The 13,538-nt window shown below is 45.9% G+C and overlaps 1 protein-coding gene across 2 annotated transcripts; it reads left to right on the top strand.

Moving 5' to 3' along the window:
• Positions 1 to 1,910: 1,910 nt before the first annotated feature.
• Positions 1,911 to 13,212, top strand: LOC310684636 (trypsin-like). Of its 2 annotated transcripts, none has more exons than XM_083456053.1 (6): positions 1,911 to 2,146; positions 5,399 to 5,497; positions 7,979 to 8,138; positions 9,724 to 9,977; positions 11,046 to 11,182; positions 12,724 to 13,212. In XM_083456053.1, exons 2-6 carry the CDS (start codon positions 5,443 to 5,445, stop codon positions 12,874 to 12,876), a joined length of 759 nt encoding a protein of 252 aa, XP_083312179.1. In that variant the 5' UTR covers positions 1,911 to 2,146; positions 5,399 to 5,442; the 3' UTR covers positions 12,877 to 13,212. The 2 variants fall into 2 exon arrangements, with proteins under 2 accessions (XP_083312179.1, XP_083312180.1); XM_083456054.1 differs by lacking the exon at positions 1,911 to 2,146 and adding an exon at positions 2,279 to 2,563.
• Positions 13,213 to 13,538: the final 326 nt, after the last annotated feature.

Genomic DNA, 13,538 nt, shown 5'->3' with positions numbered 1-13,538 from the left:
GTGCCACTGCTGAGAAGGCTCTGTGCCTGGTTCCGTGTAATTTGGCTTCTCACAGGGAGGGAACTGCCAGAAGGCCCTCAGCACTGGACCTCAGTGCCCGGTTCCACTGTCGAACAGCTCTTACCATCAGAAACTTATTATTGAAGTTTATTTGGCGTCTCCTTTCTTGAAACTTGGAGCCATTGGTTTGGATCCTAGTCTTTGGAGCAGGAGAAAACAAGTTTGCTCCATCCTCCATATGAAAACCCTTTATATATTTGAAGATGGCTATCTTATTTCCTCTCAGTCTCCTCTTTTCCATCCTAAACACACCCAACTCCCTCAACTGTTCCTCATAAGGCTTGCTTTCCAAACCCTTGATCTTCTTGGTCACCCTCCTCCGCATACGTTCCAGCTTGCCAATATCTGGCATAAATTGTGGTGCCCAGAAATGGACACAGTACTCTAGGTGTGGTTTGACCAAGGCAGCTTAGATTGGTACTAAGGCTTTCCTTGATCATGACACTATACTTTTGCTGATGAAGTCTAGAATAGCAGGACCCCTATTTGCTGCTGCGTCACACTGTTGACTTGTGTTAAGCTTGTGCTCTATTAAGACCTCTAGATCCTTTTCACATGTACTACTGACAATGTTCATGTTGTATGCATCCATTCCATAAATGGACTTTAAAACTTCTGTCTTCCACGTAGCGTTTTATTGACTTTCTGTGTGAGTTGATATGTTAGTTGCTACTTTTGGAGGGTGGGACTGGCCCTACAATTCTATAGACCCTGGGAGGACATCCCAGGGGCCATGGAAAGCTTTTTATCTCCTTTTAACTCAAAGAAAGCTCTGATCTTGCAGAGGGAGATCAAATCTTGGATGATCCACAGGAAGTTTGTATCTATTTTCGTGATAGCATCCCACAAACTGATGGATCTGTGCAGTCCTTTGAAGTGTTACCAGTGCAGGAATCACATGAAGACACATCACAGCTCCTGAGAGGATACGTCTCCTTGGCTCCACCTTGGGCATCCATGAGGTAGGCATGGACATACTGAGGATTGACCTATACTTGTAGACTTCATCATGCATAGGTTTTTCATGCAAACCAGAACCCAGCACAAGCAGGACCAGAAAGCCAACGCATGTAGAGATCTTCATCCATTAGGTTTCCCCTGCAGATGTCCAGCTATAATACTCAGATATTTGGGGTGGGAGTTGGGGAGCCATGTGGCCTCAAGGTCAGGGTTAGAGGTACAGCCCCAAAGTCCCACCATGAAATTCACAGGTGAAGGAGGCTTATGTCTTGAAGGTTACTGATGCTTGAATTATGGCTATTGATTATCTTAAAATCATTCTTTAAGGCAGCCCATCTGGTGGCTTCCAAATGTTGCTGGACTCCAACTCCCATCATCCCAGACCCATCAATCATTTATTATGAAGTCACAGACCCACTAAGCACCCCAGACCACTGGCCATGCTGGCTGGCACAGATGGGAACTGGAGTTCAACAAGAGGGTTATAATTTGGAGACCACCCTGTTGGTTGTCTCTGCTTTCAAGATTTGGGAATGGTGTGTTTTAAAACTGAATATGTTTATTGTTTTATGGAGGCTGGCTATACACTGCTTTGAGGGTCAGAGAGGACATGGACAGTAGCCTAGAAAATAGATGTTGTGAATAAATGTGTAAAATGAATGAATGAATGCACACATAAATAACAGCGCCGACATAATATACTGCTCGAGGGCAACCACCTCACCTCGTCTCATGGGAGGGCCGGCTCTGCTTCAGGTAGTGTGGGGCAAGCCCATCTTTGGCTGATGCTACAGGGCAAGTGATTCAGACAACTTGCTCAAGGGAGAACAGGTGTCCTGTGGTGAGCAGAGAGAGGCTGTGTGATTCAGCCCTCAACACAGGCGATTTCTGAGGGCATCTTCTTCTTCCTCCTCCTCTGACAACCACCTGTTGTATCAACGGGAAGTCTGCATTAATCTGAACAATGGATTTGGTCCTAGTCACTCAGCTATGAAAGAGCAAGGCGGGGGTGTTAACAAACACTTCCTGAAAAGCCAAAGCCCGGTAAATCCAGGGCAGGACTAGTTGAAATAAAAGCCAAGAAGGGCCTGAGAGACAGTGTCTTGGATTCCGGCAGCCTTTGGGGGTAAGACATCTCTATGCTTCTATGGCTTTCTGTTTTCAAGGTCTGAAAACCACCTTAGGTGTATTATTTTCTGGGTAGTGCATTTTCTCTGGGACATCTATCCAGGTTCTCCTGTGGAGGCAGTGGGAGTTAGCTGACAGGAGATCTCCGTCTTGATAGCCAACACCCTGATTTATTTGTTTCCTTATCTGAAATATCTGCAACTTGGTGAATCTGAACAGATCTGGGCAGGCTGTGCAAATTCCTCTGGATGCAGCCTGCAGTCAAGGAGCGTCTCCCCAGCACAACCTCTCAGCGAGGAGCTGCCTGCGGTTGACTCAAATTGATACGTCTTTCTGCTTTCTTGTTGGAGTCTGCAAACCATAGATATATCTCTAGGCTGTCTACTCAACAGCTTTCTGTGCAGGATTTGAAAAGGTTTGTTATGTTGCATGATAAGAATGGCACAGACGGAGTCACTCCAGAGTGATTTATACTGTTTCTTTGTTCTGCTTGTTGCCCCGCAAGAACTATTGATTGATTAGATCTAGATCCTGGCATCTTTATTTGCTCGCTTTCTAGAGGGCATCTACAGGATGCAGTAATCAGAACATCCTCCTCTCGTGTTTTCTCTCTTCAGTTTCTTTTCTTTTTAAACCCAGAACACAGAAAATCTGACAGCAGCAGAATTTGCTCAGGCGGAGATGACATACCCTCTAAGTGTCCCCATTTTTCAGGGACAGTTCAAGAATTACAAAAGCCACCCCGGTTCTGATTTGATCCTTGTTGTTGTTGTTTAGTTGTGTCTGACTCTTCGTGACCCCATGGACCAGAGCACTGGATTTGATCCTGGAATGTCCCTAATTTCTCTGACAATGTTGCTGCCACCAACCTTGGGGAGGAGGGTGAGCTGATACTTGCCCTGAGTGGCGGCTGAGAGGGAGCATCCTGTTGCTTCTCCATGGTCTTTCCATGGCCACCGCTGGTGACTTCCTCCCTTGAACAGTTCTTAGTGCAGGGGTCAGCAACCTGTGGCCCATAGGCCACAAACGGCCCATGGGGGTCATTTAAACAGCCCACAAGCTGCCCCCGAACCGAGCTGCCCACTTGACGAGACCCCGTGTGCTGCGCTAAACTAGCACAGTGCGGAGCGGGGACTCGCTTCCATGGCGCCGGGATTCGCACCTGTGCAGACGCAGATGCCAGAAATCATGTCTGCGCATATGCGATCGGGCCCATGGAGTGATCTCTATGGGAATGAACTGGCCCAGGCGAGGTAAACCTTGCCGGTTCCTGTCATAGTGGGTGAGGAGGAAGAGGAGAGGCTGTGGCCACCAAGAACCAGCCCTGCATGATGCGCTGGTTCTGAGCGGCAAATCGTTTCCAGATCACATTGACATTTATATACCGTATTTTTCACTCTATAAGACGCACCAGACCACAAGACGCACCTAGTTTTTGGAGGAGGAAAACAAGAAAAAAATATTCTGAATCTCAGAAGCCAGAATAGCAAGAGGGATCGCTGCGCAGTGAAAGCAGCAATCCCTCTTGCGCAGCCTGCATTCGCTCCATAAGACGCACACACATTTCCCCTTACTTTTTAGGAGGGAAAAAGTGAGTCTTATAGAGCAAAAAATATGGTATATCTATATTCAGTCCCTAAATTGAAGTGTTTATGTGCTTGCTTCCAGACAGGTTTATATTGTGGGATGAGTGTTTCTTATGCATGCAAGTTGTTGTGGGTTTTTTATTGTAGGGTCCACATGCCATCTTTGACACCAGAATTCCAGAATCCCCTTTAATCTGGATGTACCCTTTTGGATTGGGGAATCCACCCCCCCCCCTTTAAAAAACACCTCTTGCCAGCAGCCTGTTTCAAAAATCTGAATGACCCATTTACAGCATTAAGCCTGGAAGCACCTTGTGTGCTTACAGAGAGTGGGGCTCATGGTCAGGAATGCAGTGATGGAGAAGAGAGTATTTAACCCTTTCCCCCTCCACGGTGTGATCCTAATGAAAATCTACCCTGACAACTAAAGCTGGGGAGAGGCGAACTGCCTTCTTGGTTACAACAGGTTGTTATTTGGATCCCGGAAGTGTGGAAGCTGAGTTGCTAATCCACAACCCTCTTATAGCAGAACAGCCATGATTGGGGACTGGCAAATCACTCAAGTCTGGAAGCAATCTTGGAAAAGATCAGATATAACTACCCAAGTGGCTAGAGATGGACTTCAAGCCAATTACTAACTCCACTGTCCTACTCATTGTTCAGAATGAAGTGGTAAAATCTGAATGGTACTGCTTCAGAGTGCAGGGGTCTCTCTGTGTGTGAGTGAGATACTTTTGAATGCTCCTCCGCATAAGAATTTTTCTACATATAGTAATCTAGCACACCAGGGAGAAGTGGCTGCACTTAACCTTTCTCTGTGATGTCCTAGTTTACCATGCAGGGAATATAAGGAGCATTTATGTGCAGGAACAATTGAAAACAGGACCTCCTACCTGTGATATAAAATGGCAGAGTCTGTCATCCTTCCATGTCAGTCTACTGGTCCAAAATATAGCAGCCCGGTAACTGGCTGGGGTTCCATTTAGATGACACTAAACCCCCGTTTTATTTTAAAACACCTGCCTTGGTTGGCCAGTTTGTTTTCAGGCCCAATTTAAGTTGCTCACATTAGTGCTTAATGCCCTAAGTTAGCCAGGGCAGACGGAGCCCTCTGGGTTGCTCCACTGCTCTCAGAAGCTTATGGGGTGGGGTGGTGTGTTCCAGGAGGTGGCCTTCTCTGTGGCAGCCCCTATGTTGTGGAATTCCCTCCCCACAGAGGTGCCTCTGGCATCTTCACTCTGCAGCTTTCAGTAAATGCTAAAAGTGCACCTCTTTCCTCTAACCTTGGGCACCTGAGATGTAAATTTTTATGACCCACCCTATTTTTTTGTGGTTGCGCTTTTTAGAATTGTATGTTTTAAAAACTGTTTTCATGTTGCATTTCCAATTGTTGTAACCCATGCTGGGAACATAGGGTGAAGGGCCAGTAATTAACAACAACAACAACAACAACAACAACAACACCACCTCATTATGTGTAAAGGGCAGAATGGCTCTCAGTTATTTTGATTCCCATCTCATTTGTGGAGTTGTGGTGAAAAGAAGCGGATTTTTTGGAGGCTCTCTGCTATCTTCAATTGTCCTCCTTTCTCCCATTGCTTTCTCCATGTCTCTGGAACTCCTAGAACAATGGAATGATTGCATTGTTATCTCCTCCCTTACAGGACAGCTTATTCCTGGAAAGAATTGCACGCCACCCCCAACCACCATGTCGTCTCATTTACTGGAATTGCTGGCTGCCATCTTGTTCCTGGTGTCTCCTGGTAAGATCTGTAGGGCAGGCAAAATAAGTGTGTGATGTTGTTGTTGTTATTGTATTTTTAGGTGTGGTAAATATGTTTGAGAGTGTACGGCACAGGATGCATCTAGTGGTTGAAAAACACACGGAAACATTTAAAAGCTGTTTGGCGTTTTTGGCCAACCACTGAGGTTAGATCAATAGATCCATGAGGGCAGGGAATAGTGACAGCAGCATTGAGGGCCAGGAAAGTAGCACTGATTTAGACATTGTTTTCCAGCAGAATGTGGTGCTGGAATCCTGAGGTAGTAGGGTGGCCTGTACCATTTTAGACTACAGGAGGGTGATATTAAGAACAAGCCCAACAGGGAGTGGACTTTTTTCTCCCCGAAAGTTTTACTTTTAATATTTTTGATGTGGTAATGTGAAGAACTGATCTTAAGACTGGACTAAAAATGAGAAACTGAGGGAAACCAAAATTGGCAGATATTTCCATCTTTAACAGCAACATGGTTTCCCAGTATTGCTGCAGATGTGGCCTCTTCTTCCTTCAATTGCCATCACAAGGCTACCCAAGAACCATTATGTTTTGAGGAAAGGAGAGATCTACCTTTCATAAAGGCTACCCCCAGTTGCTTGTCTTATTTGTTTTAATTCATGCTTTTTGTCTCAATATTTTTAGGTAACCCACCTTGTGAGGTTAGTCAGAAAAGCAGGATGCAAATATCTTAAATATTTAGCTAATAAATGTCTCTTTCAGAAGTTGAACATATGAGCCAAAATTCCCTCTGCCCCAGATTGAACTTTGCCTCCTCCATCAAACCCCAATATATATGTTTCTTTTTCTAGTATTGAAACTCGTATCTCCTAAAAACATAACTTGTGAAGCAGGCCTTGGTCATGCACCTATTCCTCACAAAAGTGTAACTTAGGGGCTGTTCACAAATTACATTTGACTAGTGTACCGTCTGTGTGCATGTATACATGAATTTCCCAGACATAGCCAGCAGTCAGCCATCGGAAGCAGTGTCCGGGCAGAAATCACTGGAATGTCTGGGGAAATCTGGATGTTTGGCAACCCATGTTGGCAATATTGCTTTTGATGATTTTCCTTAAAAAAAACTCAACAACTTTCATACCCCCTGCCCCCCCTCCAAATTCTGTCTGGATTTTCACTTTTTGAAATATGCCGATCCTAGCATACCCAAAAAGCGGAGATGTACATTAGCACAGTTATTCACGTGTCATATTCAACATGTTCAGCAAGTGTACCGTCTGTGTGTCTGCGTGCATAATAGCTGAGGTGTACAAATCAGCTAGCGTACACTCTTTCACACAAATGCTTGTACGTGTGCAGAGACAGCTTGTGGCCGCATTCTGTTCACCGTGTGAACAGTCCTATGACCACACAAAGTTGTTTGATTTGTCTAACTTATTTAACAACATTGAGATTGCTGCTTGGTTGTAAGGAAACCTCTGAGCGGTTTACAAAAAATAAAACAAAGCATTGAAATGATGGATAAAAACAGGTATTTGAAAACATTCAGAAGATGATTAAAATCAACGGTACTTAAAAAGAAACAAAACACGTGTAACTTCTACATGTCTGGATAAGCTTGCCTAAAGAAAAATATTTTCGTCAGGCACTGGGAGGAGCACAGCGATGGTGCCTGCCTGATATCAACAGGAAGGGAGTTCCACAGATCCGTTTCCTACAAGTGTTGAATGCGTATTATATGTCGCAGCAGCACTTGTAATAGTGCAAGTTCTGCAGACCAAAGTGACCAAGAAGGCATATATGGGATAAAACAATCTGTCAGGGAACTGCCATCAGTGCTGGAGGGAGAGAGAGAGCTCCAGAGGGATCCCAGAGAGCGTCCCGGGATTGGGAGAGGCAGCCCATCTTCTGGGGAAGGGAATCAGCTCAGCTCCAGTGGAGAAGGGGGGCAGATGGGGGAATCCGGAGGGAGTCACATGACTCCTTGTCGGGAACCAGCGGGGGGAGGAAGGCTCCTCCGCTGCCTAGGCCCTCCTTGCGCAGAAGGCTTCCGCGCAGGGAGAGTAGGAGGAGACTGGGTGTGAAAGAACTTCTATGTTGGAAGAAGTTTAAGAAACACCCACTGACGGATTCTGCCAGCGATTGAGACAGCCACGGGTGAGTGGCTGTCCGGACAGAGAAGGTTCACTTAGGCAACCCAGCCAGGTGTTGGCACCAGCTTACGCACGAGCAACCCCTAGAACCATTACACAATCCTACAAGTAAACAGGTCCCCAGCTGTTAAGTGCTTTATATACTAATAGTAATATACCCTCCAACATTTCTCCAACGAAAATAGGGGCATCCTAAGGAAAAGTGGGACATTCTGGGATCAAATCAGAAACTGGGATGGCTTCTCTAAATTGGGGACATCCATGGAAAATAGGGACACTTGGAGGTCTGTAGTAACCTATTGAGCTTCGTTTATGTGGCAAGATGGTAATGATTTGTGGTTTTATGTTCTTCCAGCTGCCACAGCAGATGAAAACCGGATAATTGGCGGGGGGCCTTGTCCGATCAATTCCCAGCCCTGGCAGGCCGCACTTTTTTCAGGCTTCAGACTGCACTGTGGAGGGAACCTGATCACCAACAGATGGGTGCTCACCGCTGCCCACTGTAAATTGGGAGTGTAAGTGTACACGGGCAGGGAGAGGGCTGGGGGTTTGCGTGTGCCAGCGCACACATATGAATATCAATATTTGCATGTTTGTGGACGTGAGAGGCACCGTACATTTAAAGCACTATGCTACCTCTTCAAACAGTCGTGGTTCCCCCCCTCAGATAATTATGGGAGCTGTGGTTTGTTGAAGGCACTGAGAGTTGTTAGGAGAGCCCTAAATTCCCCTCACAGAACTTCATTTTCCAGAGTAGTCTTAATAATCAATCCCTTTCCCTAGGGAACTTATCACATCTACTCTCAGGGCAGTGGCATAGCGTGGGGGGTGCAGGGGGGGCCGCCCGCCCTGGGCGCAACATCTGGGGGGGGGGGCGCACTCGCAGCTCTCTGCCCCTACCTGGCTCACTCACTCTCTCTCACTGCAGTGCTGGCTGTGCGAATCCGATCCGAGCCGCCGGGTCGCCGCCCACCGTGGAGGGGGGGTGCCAGGCGTGCGGTGCGGTGCGGAGAGAGAGCGAGGGACTATCTGGGGGAGGGACAGTGCAGCGGGGGGGGGGCGCAAATTACTTGCCTTGCCCCGGGTTAGGGGGCGCAAATTACTTGCCTTGCCCCGGGTGCTGACAACCCACGCTACGCCACTGTCTCAGGGGCATTGTTACAGTGGGGCCTCAGCCCTGCTTTTTTTTTTTAATGAAAACATTTCAAACATTGTTTTATTTTGATTATAGGAAGGCTGGGCACTGTACTGTTGCATTCCCAGCCACCCACAGTCTTCATATTCCAGAGGCATCGATATAGACAAATTAGGATATGCAAATGTGTTGCAATCTTGTGACACACGCCTTTAAGTACCTAGCAAGGCCCCTGCAAATCATATGCAAGCATGCGTTGACCAAGCTGAAGGCCACGCATTACGAAACTTCAACGTGGAAGGCATTCCCACACAGCATTAATGCAAATCTCACGTACAGTCATCATGAGTGATCTTACTTGGCAATGGAGTCTTGCTTCTGTTCTCAATCCTGCATAAGTGGCGTCCAGCAGCTGCATCCAAAAGACCTAATAATAATGGGCATTTGCGCAGTGCTTTTGAATGTTCGATGAGCTTCGCCTCCACTGTCTCACTGGTATTCATACAAAGCATGGATGGAGGATTCTGTGGCCATCCAGAATCTGTTCAACTCCAGCTCCTATCAGCTTCAGGAAGGATGGCCAATGCTCAGGACTGATAGGAGTTGGAGTGTAGCAGTATCTGGAGGGTCACAGCTTCCCCATCCCTCCTGTGAAAAAAATGGATATACTTGACCATCTCTGTGAACCGTCCTAAGACCTCTGGATATAGGGCAGTATATAAATTTAAATCACCGCCACCATCATCTCCTTCTTCACTGCCAGGTATAGTTGCCAACTTTTCTAAAGGTGCTGCTCCTATTCTTTTAGCAAAAGTCTGGCATGCATGTTGGAAAACGTTGCATCTGCTGGACTTCTGTGATGCTGTTAAAAGTGCAGGATCAAGTCCAGTAAGAAAAACAAAGCAAAGCACTGTTGGCAGCACTCCTACCAGCCTAACTTGCCATTTATATTTATTTGCTCCTAGCCCTTTTCCTGTCCGTCTCGGGGAACATCACCTCAAACAACTGGACTGGTCCGAGCAGCTGAAACTAGCGTCAAAAGTCATTGTGCATCCGGGCTACAACTCTCGGACCAAGGACAACGATATCATGCTTGTCAAGTTGCTGACCCCGGTTTGCTTAAACAAAAAAGTCAACGTCATTGATTTGCCCACCAGCTGCCCCGTGCCCGGGACCCAATGCCACGTTTCAGGATGGGGTACCACGACAAGCCCCCAAGGTATGTTGCCTTTTAAAGCGCATCCTTTCAACCTAACATTTATTTCTTATTTTATTTCATGACATTTTAATCCCACCCTTCCTCCCAAAGGAGCACAGGATGGCAAATTACAAAACAGTTAAAAGCAAAGTAATAATACCCCTTTTCCAAACAATCTTCACCACTAAATACTTCCAACCAGTGGCGTAGTGTGGGTTGCCAGCGTCCGGAGCCACGCAGAGGGAGGGTTGCAGGGAGGGAGACTAACGGAGTACGCAGGCACATTCAACGGCCTAATGGCGTCCGCATCACCCAGGTGATTGCAGCTGCAGAGATAAGAAAAGAAGAGTCTTTGGTAAAATGTGTATATTTGTGAAAGTTGCCTACAAAGTTGTGTACATTGGCAGAAATTTGTGCTAAAATGTTGATGAGTTTTCATGAGGAGTTTTAAAAAAAGATCGAAAGCCTATGTGGAAATGTGGAGAACTGAATTTAAGATTGAAAAAAATGAGAAACTGAGAGAAACCGAAATTAAGAGATTGGTACTTCCCCACTTGTACCACAAAGGCTGCAATCCTTTACTCATTTCATTTGTTAGTCCCTATCCCTATCCCTATCCCTATCCCTACCCCAAACCCACCATTTCTCTTATGGACTTCCTCTTCTGAAGGCATAAATAAGAACAGGACAGACACCACTGGTTGAATGAGATGGCTGTGATGAAGGTCTGCATGCTTGAGGAATTTGTGGATTCTAATACGAATTAATCTGAACTGCAATCTCCAGTAAAACCTGCAGACTGGAATGCAGATTTCATACTTCTCTGACTTTTGTGCTGCAGTTTCATCTTTTTTTTTTTTTTTAAGCGTGTATGTATGTTAGGATAAGGTGCATTTAGAAATGCATACTTTGAGAAAAAAGGTGTTCAGAAATGCATATGATGTCAGGTCCTGCATCTTCTTCCAGTCATCGGACCAAATGACCCCAAGTCCTAGTACTATAAGAAGGGGGGGGGGGTACTGCTCTGTCCCCACCCATTCTGTAATGTTTGACGCTCTCTCCAAACACTGTGTTGTTTTTGTTTTACAGCAAGCTTCCCCAGTGTTTTGCATTGTGCAAACGTCACCATTGTTGGTCAAGACGTCTGTCGGTCCATTTACCCTAATTATATCAATGAGAACATGTTTTGCGCTGGCGCTATGGAAGGAGGCACAGATGCTTGCCAGGTGAGTTGAATTGATTTCCACTAAGCCTGAGAATATTCCTGAGGACTAGGTGAATGCCAGTGGATAAAAGTGTTTTCTGGAATCTTGTAGATTAGCACTCTTTAACCTTTTAAGACAATCCACCTTTAGCCTAATCAAGCATTTGAGGACCCAGTTCTTCAGGTTTTTAGATCTTATTGTGATAGCTCTGCTGTTGTGTCTTAGGTTAAGATCCAGTTGAAGACCTGTACTAGTCAGGAAGCTAAACAAGAACTTTATTGTTCCTCTTGAAGAAGAACAGAACAGCAGATAGAACTAAGTCCAGTGCCACCTAGTGACGAAGCTATATAATTACGCTTCCCATACAGCAGGAAACCAACTCTACAAGCCAAATGAGGCAGAGATGCAGTGAAACAAGAAATGAAACCACAGAGCAAATTGAATTAAGTGATAAAATTAACCACCAAAAGCAGTAAAACAAGAAACGGAACCATACGACAAACTGAATTAACCACCAGAATTAGCCACTGAAAGATAATTGCTTGGCGCTTCTGCGATTTCTCTCATTTATCTGGGCTTTTATCAGTGTCATGTTGGTGGTTAATTAAACCTGTGGTGTGATTTGGGTTTCCTGTTTCACTATAGCTCTGTTTGGTAGGGTTGAGCCACGAAGCTGGCCTCCCCAAAGTGACATCATTCCTCCTCAGTGAGCATTAGGACCAGTGAGGGGCTTGCCTTAGTGAGAAGAGGCATAGCCTAGAGGGGTGTGTCCCAGTGAGAGTCCCAAGGGCCAGACAGAGAGTCACATTCAACCTATGGGATGGAAATTCCTCACTCCCAGCACAGTCTTCAAAACGTCTTCTGTTCTAGATTCACCCTTGATGTTTCTAACAAGCTGCCTGAGACAAAAGACAGAATGGTGCCCTCACCAATTCACATACAGAAACTGAACAAAGTGGCAGCTGAATCTTACTTCAATACTGCTGATAGGGTTGTAGGTAAGACTAGTCCTACTCTGAGTAGACCCATTGAAATGAACAAACATGTTTAAGTTAGATCCATTCATTTTGATCAGGCATAGGCAAACTCGGCCCTCCAGATGTTTTGGGACTACAACTTCCATCATCCCTGGCTACAGGACCAGTGGTCAGGGATGATGGGAATTGTAGTCTCAAAACATCTGAAGGGCCAAGTTTGCCTATGCCTGATTTTGATTGATCTACTCAGAGTAAAACTTAGTTGTATACAACCCATAGTCCTCCACTACCCATGAGGATGGCAAGCCATATAGTACATGGAGCTTCTTTGTCTGCTGCACCTCAATACCACCCTCCGGCATTTGCCACCTGAGGTGGCTGTCCAAATCTGTCTAATAGTAGGACAGGCCCTGTTCCAACAATAAACACACACCACTAATTAGTTATAAGAAACTTTGAAGATCTGCCGCTCAGCTCACCTTCATGGTCTTGTGCAAATCATTCTCCCTGAGCTTTATTTACCTCACAGGTGTCAGTGAAGGATCTGGAGAAGTGATTGCGCTTTGTTTTGTTTTTTTTCTGCAGGGTGATTCAGGCGGCCCCCTTGTCTGCAACGGAAAGCTGCAAGGGCTTGTATCCTGGGGCCCCCAGATTTGTGCACAACCTAGGAGGCCTGGCGTCTATGTGAATGTATGCAGATATGTGGACTGGATCCGAGAAACTATCCGCAATAACTGATGGTCCTGTGGCAGTTGGAGCAAAGGAAGCTGTCTTATACCAAATTGGAGCACTGCTCCATCGAGTTCAGTATTGTTTACACTGACCAGAAGCAGCTCTCCATTGTTTTAAGGCAGAGGTCAACCCCACCCTTTCCTGGAGATCCCAGAGACTGAACCCACCACCAAGTGCTCTATCATTAAGCTACGGCTGCTCCTCCAGTCCTGATCAAACTCTGAAGTGAGGGGGGAACACGCTTGATGTTTTGTTGTGGACTTCACTAGACTCCCCTAAGTTGGTTTGCAGTGTTTGTGACACTTCTGTGGCGCTGTGTAAAAATGTACAATAATAAAACCTGGTCTTAAAACCCTAGTAATTCTAGATTCTTTATTATAGAATCATAGAATCATAGAGTTGGAAGAGACCACAAGGGTCATCGAGTCCAACCCCCTGCCAAGCAGGAAACACCATCAGAGCACTCCTGACATATGGTTGTCAAGCCTCTGCTTAAAGACCTCCAAAGAAGGAGACTCCACCACACTCCTTGGCAGCAAATTCCACTGTCGAACAGCTCTTACTGTCAGGAAGTTCTTCCTAATGTTTAGGTGGAATCTTCTTTCTTGTAGTTTGTATCCATTGCTCCGTGTCCGCTTCTCTGGAGCAGCAGAAAACAACCTTTCTCC

The sequence above is a fragment of the Podarcis tiliguerta genome (assembly GCF_965153285.1).
Source record: "Podarcis tiliguerta genome assembly, chromosome: 8".
Lineage (NCBI taxonomy): Eukaryota > Metazoa > Chordata > Lepidosauria > Squamata > Lacertidae > Podarcis > Podarcis tiliguerta.
This window is presented reverse-complemented; position numbering and strand designations above follow the sequence as displayed.